Source organism: Stegostoma tigrinum, chromosome 36 (genome assembly GCF_030684315.1).
Source record: "Stegostoma tigrinum isolate sSteTig4 chromosome 36, sSteTig4.hap1, whole genome shotgun sequence".
Lineage (NCBI taxonomy): Eukaryota > Metazoa > Chordata > Chondrichthyes > Orectolobiformes > Stegostomatidae > Stegostoma > Stegostoma tigrinum.
This window is the reverse complement of record NC_081389.1, coordinates 2,250,681-2,263,470: the sequence shown is the minus strand read 5'-3', so window position 1 is coordinate 2,263,470 and position 12,790 is coordinate 2,250,681. Positions and strand designations below refer to the sequence as shown.

General features: G+C 44.7%; 1 protein-coding gene across 1 annotated transcript; it reads left to right on the top strand.

Moving 5' to 3' along the window:
• Positions 1–1,461: 1,461 nt before the first annotated feature.
• LOC132206356 (uncharacterized) lies at positions 1,462–10,334 on the top strand. Its single transcript, XM_059640162.1, has 4 exons — positions 1,462–1,820; positions 2,147–2,623; positions 3,221–3,337; positions 8,488–10,334. The coding sequence occupies exons 1-4, from the start codon at positions 1,550–1,552 to the stop codon at positions 8,505–8,507; spliced, it is 885 nt and encodes a 294-aa protein (XP_059496145.1). The 5' UTR covers positions 1,462–1,549; the 3' UTR covers positions 8,508–10,334.
• Positions 10,335–12,790: the final 2,456 nt, after the last annotated feature.

Sequence of the window (12,790 nt, the reverse complement as noted above, 5' to 3'; positions counted from 1 at the left end):
TTTCCCAATCTCTATCCCACATGGAATGAAATTGCTCTCAGAAGCTAAACTTTGATTTATGCACTAATGCCATCTGCCATCTCTACTGCTCTTCTCGCTGTTTGGAATTTCTGTTCCTCAACATGAGTTCTTATCTTCTCTGGAAGTGAGTTTTTAAACTCTCCAGCAGAATAATCTCTCTCAGCTTCCCATATGCTTTTTCTACCTTTAAAATGCTCTATCGAAGTTGTTACATTTAATTCTTTCAAACCCGACATAAGTCTGACCTGATTCCTTCCTTATATTTCTGACCCGTTGCCCAAATGCTTCTGGTACCAATTTGTAGACACTCAAAATAGCCTGTTTCACTCCTTCATAGTCTCCCGACACCTCCTCTGACCGCACTGCAAACACCTCACTCACCCTACCTACCAACTTGGTCTGAATTATCATAACCCATGTAGTCTCTGGTCAGTTCATCTGTTCAGCCAGTTTCTCAAAGGAAATAAAAAAGGCTTTAACATCTTTATCATCCAATTTTGGTAATGTTTGGACATATTTGTACGTGTCCCTGCCAGGCTGTTGGCAACAATGGATTTGTTCATCCTCACCTCTATCTTGTGCTTTTACCTCTGTTATTCGAAATATTTTTGCTTCAAGTTCCAACTTCATCTTTTCCAACTCACATGTTCATTTTTCTCTCTCCTTTTCCCTTTTTAAATCCAATTGTCTTTTTTGCAATTTAATGCTTTCTAATTCCACTACACTTTCCTGCTTTTCTGGTATAACTGCTTTACAATTTTAGCTCTCCTCTTGCCCCTAGTAAAACTCAATTCTAGCCTGCTTGCCAAGTCTAAAAGTACATTCTTCCTCTTTCTTCCTAAACTTTCTTTCTATCAAGACTCAAGGATGCATTTAGTCCCATCAGTTTTCCCATTACTGTTTCACCAGGATTGTGATGGTTCCATCCCTTTTATCCCTTAATTTTCTTCTACTGCTGCTAACTGACAAGTTTGGGGATGAATGGCAGAACTCGTCCGTAGGTTTGACTGAGCCAGGTTGTGGAAGGTGTAGGTGGGAGGGGCAGATTTATTTTCTGTTAGTGTGTCTGTTTTCAGTGAGTCCAGTATGTTCTCAAACAGCACCAGTGAGGAAATCAGGGCTCAGGCAATTTCAGGTGAAATTTTCTCTTCTGCATTTTGGTTATTTATGGCTGAGGTCACTCGGGTCTCGACTTGATCAGGAACGTTCAACATTTCCACAAAGTAATTGTCTCTAGTGGTTTGAGATTATTTAGGCTGTGTTATAATTGGATGCTGTTAATAAACTGTTGCTTTTTCTGTTGCTGTCAGTAACTGGGTCTCAATCAAATAGCTTTACATTCCAAAAACTTGTGAAAGGAATGACAATAACTTTTATTTCCCTCTGATTCTCACATTTTCCTGCAGGATCTATCTACCTTTATACCCGGTTGGAGGATGTTCCCACTCCACTCTGTAACCTGGGCATTGGTGCTGGGGAGGCTGGAAACTTGTGCAGTACCAGAGACCTCAGCTCACAATGTTTGAACATGATGGGTAACAGAAAAGTGGATAAAAACGGTGATTGTGAAAAAGACAATCTTCAGAAAAGTGAGCAGCAATGTAAACAATGCAAAATGACCAAAGATGAAATGGAATCTAATTCTCTGACATCCAAAGTGAAGCCAAATGACTCAACAGTTTTTACATGCTCAGTTCAGGATTCTGGTGGAGGAGCTTCATCGATCTGTCCGTCCTGGATGACACTCTCAGGGCCTGGATGTGAAGACCACCACTTGTTCTTGGTGGTAAATCTGAGTGGTATGTGAACTGGGGAAGATGAGAAAATGGGAAGTGATTACAGGAGGAATATTTGAGAAAAACAAGGTTAGATTTTGAACTGTTTTATGTCAGGGAGAAGCCATTGGACAAGATTAGAGTGTGTATTAATCTGAGATTACAGTGTGTATAAACAAATTGAGTCTTGAGAGACAGCTTACCGAGGGGCTGGTTTTTGCTAGACATTCTGTTGAGGAGGTAACAGCCCAGGTATGTAGAGTATTGCAGCGCATGCGGTTAACTTGATTATTTCACTAACTTCTACTTTGGAGGTTGTTAAAGTGACATATTTTCAATGTTGTTTCTAGAATCTGATGAAATATTTTCTACTGACAAAAAACCCACATCGCTGACAGTGTCAGAGAGAGACAATGTGACTTTAACCTGCCAATTTGAATTTCGTAAAAGCCGACCCTTCGCTCTCCTTTGGATCACATCAGAAAACAAGTGTCAGTCCTCCATTCACACTGAACAATATGAGGTACATTCTAACGCACGCTGCTGTGTGGATGGCAAGTCAGCACAAAGAATTTTTAACCACACCTCACGCAATCCGACTGAGAAAATACAGTTTCTCAACCTTACTATTCACTCAGTGGAGATGACAGATAGTGGCAGATATCTTTGCGTTTTTCACTGTATGGAGTCAGGGCAACCTGTCTGGAAGATTGCAGCAAACATCTCCCTCAATGTGACAGAGTCGTGCATGGAATCTACACACAGCCCCACCTCAGCATCTGGACCATCTGTAGTGACCAGCAGTGGAGTTCACACAAACAGAAAGCGTAAGTCTGACAGTCTGAAATATGAACCATTTAAAATCAACAACAGTTCACACTGAGGGATCTAAAACAAAGTTGATGGAAAAGCTCAGCAGTTCTGAGGAAGGGTGACCGGACCCGAAACATTTACTCTTTTTTTCTCCTCCACAGCTGCTGCCAGACCTGCTGAACTTTTCCATCAATTTTGTTTTTGTTCCTGATTTACAGCATCCGCAGTTCTTTTGGTTCTTACACTAAGGGATCTGTTTGTGTCTGGGTAAGTTTGCTCAATTTCATTTGTTAACAATTAGTCCCAGGAATCCTGGAGTGAAATCTGGGGAAGATCAATCTATATTCCAAATGCTTGGATATTTGCCAAAACCAGCAGACTACCTCACACAAACAAGAAAATTAAATGCAACAATCTGGAATATAAATTATTTAACATCAGAAATCCCAGCCAATAAATTCTGGATATGTCGACTTTCTACCTATTAAAAATAAGTTTTACTTCCTTCCTACAACATGTACAATTCCAGATTCTAATGTGCACATCAGGTAACCAGAGGAATCAACCACACACCTAATCCACTTTAATCCATTTCTGCTTCCTGTCTACAGATCCTTGTTCCAGTTGCAGCAACATACGGATTTCTGTCCTCGTGTTTTATGCGGTTGCACTGATTTGCATTCATGGAGTAACTTGCAGAAACAGCAGGCTAAGACCCTCCAAAAAAGGTATGTGAAAATGTTAAAAGTTTTGATCTCAATCTAGAAAATAGAGTTTTCAAAAAGGTATTGAGGATGGATGATAAACTTGTCGTTCTAACATATGTCATATATATCCTGAGATATCAAGGTGTAGGGCTGGACGAATTCAGCAGACGAGACAGCATTAGAGGAGCAGGAAGGCTGACATTTCGGATCTGGACCCTTCTTCAGAAATGGAGGGGTTGGGGGAAGGGGTATCTGAGATAAATAGAGAGGGGGGAAACAATGATGTAATGTGGATAAGGGAGCAGATAGACGGAGAGAAGACAGACAGGTCAAGGAGGCGGGGATGAGCCAGTAAAGGTGAGTGTAGGTAGGGAGAGTCGGGACAGAGGTTGGTCACTTGAGGGAATATGGACAGGCCAAGGAGGCGGGGATGAAGCTAACAGGAAGGAAGTAGGGGTGGGGTATGGTCAGTGAGGTGGGAGGAGCAGATAGGTGGGGGAAAAGACAGACGCGTCAAGGAGACGGAGACGAGCTGGGCTGGTCTTGAGATGAGGTTGGGGCTGGGTAGATTTTGAAGCTGGTGAAATCCACATTGATACCATTGGGCTGCAGGGGGCCCAAACGAAATATGAGTTGCTGTTCCTGCAGCCTTTGGGTGGCATCATTATGGCACTGGGGGAGGCCCAGGATGAACGTGTTGTCCAAGGAGTGCGAGGGGGCGTTGAAATGTTTTGCGACTGGTAGGTGCAGTCATTTGTCACAAGCCAAGCTTAGGTGTTCCACAAAGCGGTCTCCAAGCATCAGCTTGGTTTCCCCGATGTAGAGGAAGCCATATCGGGAACAGCGGATATAATAGACCGCATTATCAGATGTGCAGGTGAACATCCATTTAATGTGGAAGGTTTTCCTGAGGCCTGGGATGTGGGGAGGGGGGCGGTGAGGGACAGGTCTAGCACATCTGCAGTTGCAAGGAAAAGTGCCGGGTGTGGTGAGGCTAGTGGGGAGTGTGGAGTGGTCAAGGGAGTCGCGGAGAGAGCAGTCCCTCCAGAAGGCAGATAAGGATGGGGGAGGAAAAAATGTCCTTGGTGGTGGGGTAAGATTGCAGATGGTGGAAGTGGCAGAGGATGTTACCCTGTATCTGAAGGTTGGTGGGGTGGTATGTGAGGACGAGGGGGATTCTGTATTTGTTGTTATTGCAGTGAGGGTGTGAGGGATGAGTTGTGGGAAAAGCAAGAGATGCAGTCGAGGGCATATTCAACCACAGTGGAGGGGAAATTGTGGTCCTTGAAAAATAGGACATCTGGGATGCCTGGGAGTGGAATGCCTCATCTTGGGAGCAGATAGTGGAGACAAAGGAATTGGGAACAGGTGATGGCATTTTTGCAGGAAGGTGGGTTGGAGGAGGTGTATTCTAGGTGGCTGTGGGAGTCGGTGGGCTTGAAATGGACATCAGTTTCCAGGTGGTTGCCGGAGATGGAAGCAGAGAGTTCCAGGAAGGAGAGAGAGCTATCGGAGATGGTCAAGGTGAACTTAAGGTTTGGGTGGAAGGTGTTAATCAAGTATTCCCAATTCCTTCACCTCCACCGCATCTGCTCCCGAGATGAGGCATTCCACATCCAGACATCCCAGATATCCTTGTTTTTCAAGGATTACAATTTCCCCTCCATAGTGGTCGAAAACACCCCTTGACCGCATCTCTCCCGTTTCACGCAACTCATCCACACACCCTCTCCCTGCAATAACAACAAATACAGAATTCCCTTCATCCTCATGTACCATCCCACCAACCTCCAGGTCCAACGCATCATCCACTGCCACTTCCACCACCTGCAATCTGACCCCACTACCAAGGATATTTTCCCTCCCCACCCATATCTGCATTCCAGAGGGACTGCTCTCTCTGCAACTACCTTGTTTGCTCCACACTCCCCACTAGCCCCACCACGCCCGGCACTTTTCCCTGCAACCGCAGGAAGTGCTACACCTGCCCCCTACACCTCCCCCCTCACCCCCATGCCAGGCCCCAGGAAAGTTCCCACTTTAAACAGATGTTCACCTGCACATCTGCTAATGCGGTATATTGTATCCTTTGTTCCCGAAGTGGCCTCCTCTACATCGGGGAAACCAAGCTGAGGCTTGGAGACTGCTTTGTGGAACATCTACACTAGGTGTGTGACCGAAGGCTACACCTCCCAGTCGCTAATCATTTCAACTCTCCCTCGCACGCCTTGGATGAGATGTCTGTCCTGGGCCTCCCCCAGTGCCGCAACGATGCCACCCAAAGACTGCAGGGACAGCATCTCATATTTGGCAGCCTAATGGTCTCAATGTGGACTTCACAAGCTTCAAAATCTCTGCACGCCTGACCTCACCCCAATACCAGCACAACTCATCCCCGCCTCCTTGACCTGTCCACATTTTCCCCTACCTATCTGCTCCTCCCACCTCCCTGACCAACTCCCAACCCCTCTTCCTACCTACAAGCCTCATCCCCACCCCCGTGACCTATCCATCTTCCCTCAACTGACCAACCCCCATCCCAACTCCCTACCTACGCTGACCTTTATTGGCTCCATCCCCACCTCCTTGACCTGTCCGTCTTCTCTCCACTTATCTGCTCCTCTGTCCACTTTCTGTCACCGCCTCCCCGTCTCTATTTATTTCAGAGCCCCATCCCCCTCTACTATTTCTGAAGAAGGGTCCAGACCAGAAATGTCAGCTTTCCTGCTCCCCTGCTGCTTGGCCTGCTGTGTTCATCCAGCTCCACACCTTGTTATCTCAGAGTCCAGCATCAGCAGTTCCTACTATCTCATCTATTTCCTGATTGTGGGAAATTATATCAAATTTATCTCTTATATGCGTCACACTTGTAATATGCTTAGACATTCAACCCTGTTCTGCAGTTAAATTCGGTCCTACCTCCCTTCTCTCCTGGATCCATTTATCACCTTGTTTCCATATCCCCATAATGCCCTTACCTAACAGACAAATCTATCAGTCTAAATTTCAATATTTTCAATTAACCCCAACGCAGCAGTATTTGAGGAGAGAGAATCCCACATTTCCACTGCTGCTCCAGTGAGGAAGCACTTCCCAATTTCAGCCCGGTAACTGCAAGACCAGGCCTCGGCGTTTTGGACTCTCCACCACAGAAGCATTTTCTTTTCCTCCTTCTTGCCTGAGTCAATCCTGCTGCATCTTCATTCCATGTTGCTCCATTTCATCATGCTGCAGGTTTCTGCACTGAAGTGTGGCCTGTATAAGCTGTTCTCACAACCAAATTCTTTTTAACATCTTGATAAATCTCCATTACATTCCATCAAAAGCTTGTGCCTTCCTTCACAGGCGCAGTGCACAGAACACGAGGATAATTCCCATATCCTTACCCTTTGTATTCCATCATGCTGAATATAAAACTTAAAATGAGCAAGTGAGGAGGGTGAAGTGGTCACCCTATATTAAAACTCCTCAAGTGATCATAACAACGATTTTAAATTCCTTTTACTATGCAACTGTATGTCAGTCCAATAAAAATGTAGTTTCTGGTTTTCAGGAATTAAATAAGGAGCCAATTAGAATGTTTTCTCATGTGAAAGGTGAAACAGTTTGCTTATTTTCTAACTCCAGAAAAATAAATCATAAAGTTACAACAAATACACACACAACCATTGGTAAAAAGTTTGTAAAATGGTGAGTGTCAGGTACAAAACAGAAAATAAATGAAGATGCAGTTTAAAAGTCCTTAGAGTGTTCTTGAAATGTTAGGTTTTAATGTGAGACCATGACTGTCTAATTGCTAGTTTGTATGCTCAGTGGTTGCGAATATTGCAGATATCTTTGAAATTTTGTTGAACAAGTGTTCCTCAAATTTACATTATTACTGGGTTGTGTTCTTTGAGAAAGACTGAGAGAAAACAGGAAGCGGGGAGAGAGAGTGAGAGAGCAAACACCCTCAAGTTCCAGTTACATACCAGTTTATTCCTCTCTTCAACGCACTGCTGCCTCACACTGCCAGGGACCCGGGTTTGATTCCAGCCTCGGGCAACTGTCTGTGTGGCGTTTGCACATTCTCCCCGTGTCTGTGCGGGTTTCCTCCGGCTGCCCCGGTTTCCTCCCACAGCCCCAAGATGTACAGGTTGGTGGAGTGGCCATGCTAAACCGCCCGTGGTGTTCAGGGATGTGTAGACTGGTTCGGTTATAGGGGAATGTGTCTGGGTGGGATGCTCCAAGGTTTAGTGTGGACTTGTTGGGCCAAAGGGCCTATTTCCACACTGTAGCGATTCCTTGATTCTGTGAAAGCAGCTGCTGAAATACAGTTTATTTATGTATTCCCATCTGGCTTCACTGTTTTCCCAACTGGATAATTTGCAATGAAATCTTTCACACCAACATGTGAAACCCTGTGTGCAAAATTACAAGTTAAACAGGAGGTACAGATTTGAATTTCAATGCATTTTGATAATAAAGGTACATTTCAGTTCAGACTGTATCTTGTTCATTGATTATTTCATGATCAGTTTATTGCAGAGGGTCAATTTTCAGCATTTTTTCCTTCCTTTTTAAAAGAACATTTTAGTGCATGAAGGTCCAAAATATGAAATCACACACAGTGAATGCTGAAAAGTTCATCATCTGTGTTTTATCATTCTTATGACAAGTCTAAAATTCTATTTGCCTTTGTAATTTTGTTTTGTGCCTGTCTACTAACCTTTAGTAATTCTGTACATGAATCCTTACAGCTCTCTGCTCATACAGGGGCACTTAGATTCTCACCATTTCCAAATGCTCCACCTTAGGAGCAAAGGATTTACACTTCCACACAAACAGATGTATCATGTTCTGGCTTCTCTATCATGCCTCAAAAGTGCTCCAAGACAAGTTGACAATAGATTTAGTCAAATCAATGGCTTCTTGAAATATCCTATTTGTTTCATATCTTATTTGTGGACTCGTGTGTTTTTCTGCTTAATTCCATGATTCGTTTGCAATATTACAGCTGTGGCTAGAGTCAGTGACAATGGGAGATTAGATTGAAGAGTTTTCCCATGGAATCCAGGCAAAACATTTTTCCATCAAAAGTAAAGGAACACAGAACCAGCGTGACTCCGTCCACATTAGTCACGGTCAGTTTCAGTGCTTAAGTTTATTCACAAGCTTTTTGATACGTACAGCTCCAAGTAGGAATCCATGAACACCAGCTCGCCCCCCGAAGGCACGACCCAATGTCACTGGTTTCCATCCATGAGGACCAAGAAGGACACCAGTTCGACTGGAACAACGTGAAGGTACTGGCACAAGGAAATACCAAACAAGAACGGGAATTTATCGAGGCATGGTACTCATCCGAAGAAGCAATAAACAAGCACATCGAAATCGATCCAGCCTATCAACCATTACGGACAAGGGAACAACGAACTCGGGGGAACCGCGGAAGAGACCAAATGCCACAAACCCAAGGCACGCAGAAACGATTCAAACAACCTCCAAGCAGCCAATCAAATGGCGACTTGACAAACCATAACACAAACTTGATTTAGGTTACTAAAATATCTACCAATCAAAATCGAGAACATTAACTACTCTCAGGCAACCTATATAAATGCGAGCACCAGAGGAATCACCCACCTACGCACTGATGATGTCTTCTTGACTGGAGATGAAAAGTTTGCAATTCATTTGCCAAGCTCGGCGAGCAAACCAACAGCCAAACCCATTTGAAATCAATTTCTGATTCTGACAATTCCTGTATCTAGAGCATCTTGGAATATCCTGATTCAATAATAGAGTGTACCGCATATAATGCTTTTACATTGTTCAAATCTTACACTGTGAAATGGTTCCCATGTTGTATTTTCATTATTGTTAGTGACAGAGACGAACATGGAACTCAAGAAGTGAAATGTAAGTAGATTCAGTCATTCAGTTTCATTGTCTGTGCCAACACCAATTCTCTTTGATCTTTATAAAAAAGAACTGCAGATGATGTAAATCAGAAACAAAAACAGAAATTGTTGGTAAAGCTCAGCAAGCCCGGCAGCATTTGTGAAGAAAATATTCCAGCTCATGTTTCAGGTCAGGTGGCCCTAATGCGTCAATTCTGATTTGTCTCCACAGATGCTGCCAGACCTGCTGAGCTTTCTTGCAATTTCTGTTTTCATCTTTGATCTTTATGTCATGATTTGAAGCAGTCCCAATATTTGATCATATCGCATGAAGTGGAGCCCATTAAATGTATTGTCCTCTCTTGCTGTCCAGGCAGAGACCGCAGGGACGATAAACATGAGGGTACATCTGATATCCTTAAAATTCAATGTGTCTTCACAGGTTGTAAGAGAGAAAACACTTGAAATGCAAGGCTTCCTGCAAATAAATCTTCTCAACTATTCTGCTGATTAAGTTAAAGCCCTGGCAGCAGCTCCTTGGCTCATAGGCTGTGCTAAAGTGACATGGCCACCAACATACAACAGAAAGACTGTCACTTTCTGAGATTCCATTCTGAAGCAGGGGACTGACGTCTTGGAAAATGGGATATGTTCAGGGCTGCAATTGCTCTTCGACTGTTTCAATTCTGATTGAAACAAGAATGTGAGGCAGTGTGAAATTCATGGAGTATCACATCATTGGCAAAGACCAATTTTAACCTCATCTCTATGGAACCTCCTGAAGAAGAACAGTGCCACACTGCTTATGATGTAGCTCATGCTATGGAAAATCATTCAATAAACATTGTTTTAAAAGCATAATTAAATGGGGAAATAACTTAGAACTTAAGCAGGAACTTTATCCAAATTAATCAAATTGATGATCTGTCCACAGTGAGGACAAAACAATAAGGCCTAGGAGAACTCCAGGACGGCTCCCAATGTGAGCCAGTGACTCAATACGCTCAGGACCCCCAGAGATAAAGGTGGTGGGGCATGTCATCTGTTTGGGTGATGATATATGGTCCATGCATCACCCTGATTAAATTCTGCTGAGTACGTGAGGAGCAGAGGATGTGTTTAGGTGGGGAGGAGGTGGAATGGTGGGTACATGCTTCAGAGGAAGTAGACAACAACTAATCAGAAGGTTGAGGTGGACATTAACAGTCACAGAACGCTTGCTACAAAATGTCAGGCTATCTTCAATTCTCTTAAAAACAGAAAAGCTGTGTTGTTGTATTAAAATAAAAACTTCACATTTTAATGTTGAAAATTCATGGCCGTGATGTGATTAATCTACTTTGTGTTGAATTCAGTTCTTCCACACTCCTGCTTGGCAGCCATGCAAGGGATCAAGGGTTAGCACTAGGGCCCTCTGCCTATAAGTGTCTTGTCTTCAGAGAGATCCCAGTGCTGGTGGGTGATGGTGGGAAGAGACATCGTCAGTAGATGAACCCTCCCAACACTCATGTTGGGCTCAGTGCCCACCCTGACTTCATCCACCGCCAATCTACAATAATGGGGGCCATTTTCAATATGAGCACCACAACCAAGGACGCGTGTGAGGTGAATCCAAATAAACTCAATACTAAGGTCACCTCTGCCCCCAGTGACAGTGAGAGTGTGTAACAGTTGTGAAAGCGTTAGCTGTTTATAACTTGTGTAGAGATGTGGGGCTGACAGTGAGTTGAATATATCGTGGATCCTGTCTCTGGCCTATCAAACTAGTTAATTATTGTTCCATTATACTGGCAATCTGCATGAACCACGCACGGGATATGGAGAGACAGAGGGATAAAATGGAGCACTGTTCATTAATAGTGCAGGGTTGAGGGTAGCAGAACACACTGAGACCGTATTACACATTATTCAATGGCCATTTGTAGGTAATTGGAATATTTTCTTCAAACCTGAGAACTGGATCCATTGAAACATGAGTTTCACGTTCATTCAGTGAATTTTGTTCTGACTGAAATTCCTACAATAAAAATCAAATAGAGGAAATGGTAAAGAAATTGAACTCTTTGCGCATTTATCAGTAATCTAAATAGCCGTTTCTCCAAAATGCGGAATTATCTGCAACTGGGAAGGCTCCCAATAGTTTCCAGTGGATTGGACAACGGAGGAGAAACAGGTACAATACGCAATGTGTACAATATCCTTTTATTATCAGGTGTACTCCATTGTAGGAGTCCGGTGAAAAGCTTTTTCTATGGCTGCCTTGTAATGGGGATACCTGAGGTACAAAGACCTTGGTAAAATCTTTGGATTCTGCAAAACAATATAAATAATTGCGTAACTGACAGAGTTGAAAAATAAGTTAGAAATAGGAAAATATTAAAGGGTTGACAATACAGTAAGATAGAAATGTTAAATAGACATTTCAGTGTCACAGCTGAGCTCAGGGTCTCCACACATGGTCTGACCACAAGTGCCAGACCCCAGTCCAACAGACATCCCCTTTCCACTCCAAGCCCCTTTATGCTCTGTGCTAGCACTCAGCTGCTCCGAAGTCAGTGGCAGGTCTGCCTCCCTCAGGCTGGTCCCTACCCAGGGCTACGCTATGCTTGTGCAATGCTGTAGGGCTGCATACCTGCACGACTCTGGGGCTCGTAGCCCACACGGTGTTCCAGGCTCATGGTCCATGTGGTGTTCCAGGCTCATGGTCCACATGGTGTTCCAGGCTCATGGTCCACACGGCGTTCCATGCTCATGGTCCACACTGTGTTCCAGGCACATGGCCCACACAGTGTTCCAGGCACATGGTCCACACGGTGTTCCAGGCTCATGGTCTACGTGGCATTCCAGGCTGATTACCCACATGGCGTTCCAGGCTCATTACCCACACGGTGTTCCAGGCTCATTGCCCACACGGTGTTCCAGGCTCATTACCCACACAGCATTCCTGGCTCATTACCCACACGGTGTTCCAGGCTCATTACCCACACAGCATTCCTGGCTCATTACCCACACGGTGTTCCAGGCTCACGGTCCACATGGCGTTCCAGGCTCATGGTCCACACGGTGTTCCAGGCTCATTGCCCACATGGTGTTCCAGGCTCACGGTCCACATGGCGTTCCAGGCTCATGGTCCACACGGTGTTCCAGGCTCATTACCCACACGGTATTCCAGGCTCATTACCCACACGGTATTCCAGGCTCATTACCCACACGGTGTTCCAGGCTCATGGCCCACATGGTGTTCCAGGCTCATGGTCCACACAGTGTTCCAGGCTCAGGTTCCACACAGTGTTCCAGGCTCATGGTCCACACAGTGTTCCAGGCTCATTACCCACACAGTGTTCCAGGCTCATGGTCCACACAGTGTTCCAGGCTCATTACCCACACGGTGTTCCAGGCTCACGGTCCACATGGCGTTCCAGGCTCATGGCCCACACGGTGTTCCAGGCTCATTACCCACACGGTGTTCCAGGCTCATGGTCCACATGGCGTTCCAGGCTCATGGTCCACATGGCATTCCAGGCTCATTACCCACACAGTGTTCCAGGCTCATGGCCCACACGGTGTTCCAGGCTCATGGCCCACACGGTGT